At 41.2% G+C, this 6401-nt stretch overlaps 1 protein-coding gene across 2 annotated transcripts in view; it reads right to left on the bottom strand.

The window, feature by feature from the left end:
* Window positions 1-1858: 1858 nt before the first annotated feature.
* Window positions 1859-6401, bottom strand: part of tdrd3 (tudor domain containing 3) — a 96430-nt gene continuing 91887 nt past the window's right edge. Inside the window, exons 13-14 of one of the 2 annotated variants that reach the window (XM_084307591.1) lie at window positions 3492-3651; window positions 1859-2133 (exon numbers count right to left, since the gene is read on the bottom strand). In XM_084307591.1, coding sequence (XP_084163717.1) covers window positions 3535-3651 — 117 coding nt within the window. In that variant the 3' untranslated portion in view covers window positions 1859-2133; window positions 3492-3534. The remainder of the gene's footprint in view (window positions 2134-3491; window positions 3652-6401) is intronic. The other variant, XM_084307592.1, reaches the window with a different exon arrangement.

Raw genomic sequence — 6401 nt, 5'->3', positions numbered from 1 at the left:
TGTTATTTAGTTTGAAATGTTCGTTGAAATAAGTAGATTTTTCGTTTTTGTTTATTTATTAAGTTAATATAAAACCATATAGTCACATTTTAGAATACAATAGAATAGAATTTTAGAATACAACTAGAAACACTGTCCTGGCCTGCTTCTAAGTTCAGTGGCCTGACAAAAAAAAATTAAAATAAAAAAAGTAAAAAAATTAAAAAAATAATAATAATTTTTTTTTTTTTTTATTATTTTTTTTTAAATCATCTCGCGGCCCACCCGTGGCTGCTCGCGGCCCACCTTTGGGTCGCGACCCCGACTTTGGGAACCACTGCTGTACTACACTGTTTGTAGCCTGTGTGTAGTTCTGTTCAGTTCAATAACATCATTATTATTATTATTCAGTTATCAGGCATGTGTTTAGGTTGTCTATTACTAATGGTTTGATTGGGTATTGCGTTTGTAAATATCTGTTTAAAAAAAAAAGTATGGCATTTTACAATACAGAACTTTGAAGGCGTTTTCCCAAAAATTAGTTTTAAGAGTTTTTCCTCATACTCTGAGCCAGAAATCTCCACTTCAGTAGCACTCACATACACCAAATCTTCCAGTTCTATTCATATCTATGTTCTGAAGGTATTTACAGAAGGGTTTGTTGATATCGCATTCATACCCTGATTTATATCACATTTTATTCCTAAAAACATGGCGAAATATGGAATTTTACCATAAAAATGGACTGAATGGAGTATTTTCTGATTTATGGAGTGATAAAAAGAGATATCCAAAATTCCCTCTTTAATAACCTTTGGCTCTAATATGTCAACAAAATGAAACTATAATTTTGAAAATGGCTTTATCCAATGTTCAGATTTCTGTCCTGGAATTATATGCAAATTAGTGCATATTTAAGTAGATCATGCCTCATTTGCATATTTAAACATACAATTTCAGAAAACTTGTAATACAAAAAAGTCTTGTCTTAATATAAGTAATCAACGGGGGAAGTTTCATTGTGATATCTATTAGTTAATTTGTTTACCCTATTCACCTGCAGTGTCTCCCCTTAAATAAAGGTTTGACCCGAATTGATCAGTTGATCTTGTGGCCAGGCAGCAGTCGAGCCCCGTTAGGAAGCTCTTAGTAGTTTCACTTTCAGTTGCTCCCTGCTGGATAGGTTTTCATATTACCGCCTGTCAATTATTCATCCATGCTCCCATGGAGGCGCCTCGGTAGGAAAATAAAGCAAATCCCTCAGACTTGCGGTATAGTATAGCGAGGTGACCTCTCAACTGAACCCTACAGCCTTTGTCCACTCCAACCCCTGCGGTGGGTGAGCGCGGAATTAAAGCAGAGGCGGAGATCATTTCCTGATGTGTGAAATGTGTCTCTCGCACAGCATGGGGTCGGCAAATAGCTAGCCTGGTGGTGCATGCGCCATGCCTGAAAAGCTAGCGATTGTCCCTTTTGTTTCCTGCAAAGTGATATCTCTCCCGTGTTACCGTCTCTATTACAGGCAGATGAGATTGTCTTACCCTTCGGACGCGCACCAGGGAGCGCTACAAATGAGCTTGAGTTGCTTGCCTGGGAGTATTAGTGCCTGTGCCTATTCAGGAGGAGAGGAGGTATGACACAGCGGTGATCAGCTGACATAAGAAGCCACCAAGAAGACGTTACTAATACTAACCGTTGTAACCTTTTACTATTATGCACTTTGCCACTAAGTAATCTACTGTCCCTATATTACTAGGGTTGTACCCTTCCTGCTGAGCTACTAAGTTGCTTCAGATAAAAGCATCAGCTATTTATAAAAAAATGTTTAAAGGAAATGTGAACAATATACTAATAAAGAGTGACAATAACAAATCGGATACATATTAGAATCATCATTTATTACCATGACAATGCAACTATTTTACATCTCTTAACAGCATTTACAGTATCTACGCCCATAACAAAATGAACAGGAGTCCATGTCAGTTTATGCATCTTGTGCAACGAGCCCTTTATAAAGTTCTGTATGTCTTGATATGGACACTTCAACGCTCAGGAAGAACTGTGGATTGATGGGAAGGAAAAAAAGAAGAGAGTTGTCCTTTCTGCCGTGACTGGTTAGCAGAAACTATTACGCCCAGGTCTGCCTTGGTCCTTTGGAAGAGAGGGGGGGGGGGGGGGGGGGGGGGAAGAAAGAGAAATAGAGAGAATTAATTATTAAACCAGGTATTAAAAATGTTACCTTGGTTCCATCTGAAGAAACCTTCCTTCCTTGATGTCTGTGACACATAGATTATCCATTTCCAGGGACTAGTCTAACCAGTGGTACCAACACTGTGGCATCTCAAAGGTTATTTCAATATATGACTTAAAATACCTGTTCTCTCAATAATTTCCAAGGGTATCATACAGCAATTTCACTGTATATGATCACGTCTAGTATGCAGTAAACTGTATGTTGTTTCTATAAAAAAAGAAAAAAATTATTGCTGCTTGTTTTTATTGTTGTTATTGCAGTTTATTTCATGTAGCGTGTGTTCTAATTTGTTTTGCAGTTCACAAGCAGGGCTAATAGAAGATATCAGATGGCAGTCTCTGCTTACATATGTGTTTTGAACAACCAGCTACATCCTTCTCATCACGCACTCGCAATTAGGCGAGTACAGCGGCTCAATTATTGAACATAATCCTCCCTTATCCTCCATACCTAGCATGTTTCAAACACTGACAGCTGATAAGTGATAACCTGGATTCATCTTGGACATCTCAACTTTAAGTGTTGAACGCAACGGTTCTCTCTCCTGCATAATATTCCATTCCAGTGAGAGGATTTTGGGGCAACTGAAATAGTGACATTAGTCTCAGTCAGGCCACAGGCCAAGTAGAAAGGTGACAAAAAAAAATGCCACCGAGCTCCTTCAGCACCTTCTTGAGATCAAGTGTACAAAAGATCTAAGCAAATGAATAAAGGAGAGATGATTTACAGGTTTTTTTGTAGATACAGTACACAATGTTGCCATCCGGATACATGCCATTTTAAATATGAATATAGAATATCGGGCCTATAAATTACCTGCACAATGTTCCATTACAGTGAGAGGATTTTGGGGCAACTGAAATAGTGACATTAGTCACAGGCCAAGTAATACACAGTCCTAGACTAGAAGTAAAAGCATGTCTGCAAGCTTGAAGCAAAGCGGGTCTTAGACGAAGCACAATAATTACACCCTCTCCTTCAACAACGGCGGTGTAGCACGCAATCACCGTCTCAGAGTTTACATAGCAGAAAATAAGAGGCACTAGCCTGATCCATCTCAGACCGGATTCAAGTGTTTGAATCCAGGAGCCTTTTGACAAGGACCTTGGATAAACCCAATGTAGAGAAATACAAACAAAAGTAAACAATGGTTAAATTATTGATTTGTATAATTGTTTTTTTAGTATCCCTCTAGCACTGCTGTCAATCTACAAATACTGACTACGTATTTAGAGGAAAAACTTCTGTATTTTACCATTTTAGTTCATATTAAGCTGGCGGGTATATGCGCTGGTGACTCAATCTCGTGCCCTGGGCGGCTGGTAATACTCCCGTGTTGGTCGTGTGCGTCGCGGCTGCCCGTCTCCCCCGCCGCGGAACTCTAGTGTGCTGTCATAGTAAGCATCATCTTCCTCCTGCCAGCACACATGTAATGAACTCTAGTGAGCTGTCATAGTAAGCATCATCTTCCTCCTGTCAGCACACATGTAATGAACTCTAGTGAGCACATGTAATGGTGTAGTTACTAAAGGGTGTCCAGAGAAGCTCTCTACTGGGAATAGACAATTCACAGAATGCCCCCTGAAGTCTCATGACCTGCTCTTCGGATACTGTAATTCTGGAGGGGGAATTTGGTCGTGGAATTACATGTATAAGAAGGAAACTTAATATGATGGATTTTCGGACAGGGTATAATTGTAATTAATTGAAAATTGTCTTGGTCTAGTTCTTCTTGCAGTCCTGCTACTTCCTATATACATAATAAACGCTCAGAAATCACCCACAAATGAGATCACGTTGTATACATTTATTTATTTTTTAATTATAAAACATTCCAAGCCTGCTTTTCTCCACGTGGTCGTGTGTTCTCTACAGCAGTGGCTCTCAACAGTGATTTCCAATATATTCTTGAATACTTTTAATCTTCCTGTGACGCCTACAAAATCATCTGCCGATCCCCTGGGGTATCTGGAAGCCCAGGTTGAGAACCAATGCTCTACGGCACGTGTCTTTGTCCAGACATTCCACAGATCTGAGCCAGCTGGGCATAGCTTGTTTCTAGTAGATTACATTGGCCCCAATTAAAAATAGGGATGGGCGGGAGTAATCAATTACTCGCCGTTTCAACTGAACTTGAGTGGTTTTTGAGGGAACTCTATTTGATTTTTTTTTTCTTTTGTTACCATTAAGTACATCCACCAAAAGTGGTGCCACTGAAGCAGAAATGTCACTCTGAAATCCTGCAAAGTGTGAGTTGTTCCCGGAAGAAACACTGGAAGCTGTGGAGCATGAGAGCGGGAAGGAGGATTCTATGGACAGTCCGCTTAGCGTTATCTAAAGCCCTTTTCGGACATGCAATCGGGACGCTGAGAATCGGGTGAGGTTATCGGACATGTTGCCTTTTCGGACATGTAGCACACAGCATGCTCTGTGTCAGACGTGTTCGGACATATGGAAATACTGTGCTTGGTTTAGGCGCGGCACATAGGTAGAGCGAGGGCATGGTGCAGAAAGCCTTGGTTCATGTTTGTGCATTTCCAAATCGTGCCAACAACTCGATTCTCACTTTGCGCAGCGTTCATAGACTATTGATACGGAAGAAATATGCCGTTCCATGAGCGCAGAGACCTTCTGCAGACAGAGAGGAGGTAATGCAATTATTATAAATGGCAACTGACTGACAATATGCATTAAGCATTGGGTATATTGCTGTGCATTGTTATTGCTGCTGCCATGCTCTTTAAGACGCCTTCTAAAAATGTATTTCCCTAAACAATTTTTCAAACACTACTCGAGTAATTCATGCAAGTACTCGATCTGGGAAAACATTACTTATCCCTAATTAAAACCTGGCACACCTACAGTAACATGTCATTCTGTCCATACTGTCTCCGTAAGCCACGCTTTCTAAAGCTTGAAACAAGGAGAGCAAGGTATTGGCAACCGTGGGGCTGTATGAGAATCAGGCGTGTTTTTGCAGGATACGCACACAAACACATTAAATACATACATAAATACAGCAGGTATGAATGGCGTGTGTGTGACAGACCCAGTGGAAATAACAGCAAAACAGCAACAGTTCAGAGAGACGGAATATTAAAAACAACACAGCAAAACACTTTCCACAATGCTTTAGTGTTTCCTCCGTTATCTTAGTCAAGTACTTTTAATGTAGACTTGGATTTAGTGTTTCCTCAGTTATGTTATTCAAGTACTTTTTTTTTATTATTATTTGTCCCATCCCAATGTTAGTCGTTATGCCAATTCCCACTCCTCTTCCTGGTCGTTGCGCACTCTACCCCCTACCGTCGGTCTGGGAGGGCGGAGACTATCACAATGTGTGTATCATGATAGTATCACATGCTTCCTCTGACACATGTGTAGCCAGCCGACCGCTTCTTTTCACCTGGCAGCGCGGACTCTCACTGGGAGAGTGTAACATGTGGAAGGTCACACTACCTCTCCCAGATCCTTCCCTTGCTGTGCAGGCACCCCGACCGAACTGTAGGAGTCGCTGTTTACAACGACCAGGACCCACCCACGCCGGCTTCCCACCCGCTAACACTGCCAATTGTGTTAGTATGGACGGTCGGCCAAGCCGGAGGCACCACAGCCGGATTCGATCCCACTGGCTCTGTGGTGGTAGACAGACGCTTAGTGCGCTGCGCTACCCGGAATATTGCTCCGATTCTACAAGGTCCATTTGCATGTTATTGGTATCTAGGGACACCTAGACCTCAGTGAATGTATTCCCAGTGTCAGAAATATTGTGTCTATTATTAGGCTTGCTTAAATTGTGATGAAACAAAAGAGAATATGAATTATGATTTTTCTTTGCATCTTTGACAGTGAATAACACCATGCTAAAAATGACCAGACATGAAAAACTGCCAATGAGCTCGTTCATGTACGATTATATACGTGTTTGTCCGCCAATCGTTGAACGCCAACCACGTATATATACGTTATTTGATCGTCTTTCCTTTTTTTCAATATTCATCCAGGGACCTTGGTGTTACCATAGGGAATGAGTCTGAGATTGCAAAAGTCTAATCCCGCCGCCTGGTGGGATGCAGCCGGTATTGCACATCCTTTGAAACTCTATGTATTGGCCTGTGAGTCGATTATATTGGTCCGGGCGGACTTTTCTAGTAACCTGAAGCTA

The sequence above is a fragment of the Notolepis coatsorum genome (genome assembly GCF_963971535.1).
Source record: "Notolepis coatsorum genome assembly, chromosome: 2".
NCBI classification, from domain to species: Eukaryota; Metazoa; Chordata; class Actinopteri; order Aulopiformes; family Paralepididae; genus Notolepis; species Notolepis coatsorum.
Note: the sequence above shows the minus strand (reverse complement) of the source record. Positions and strands in the feature narration are given on the sequence as shown.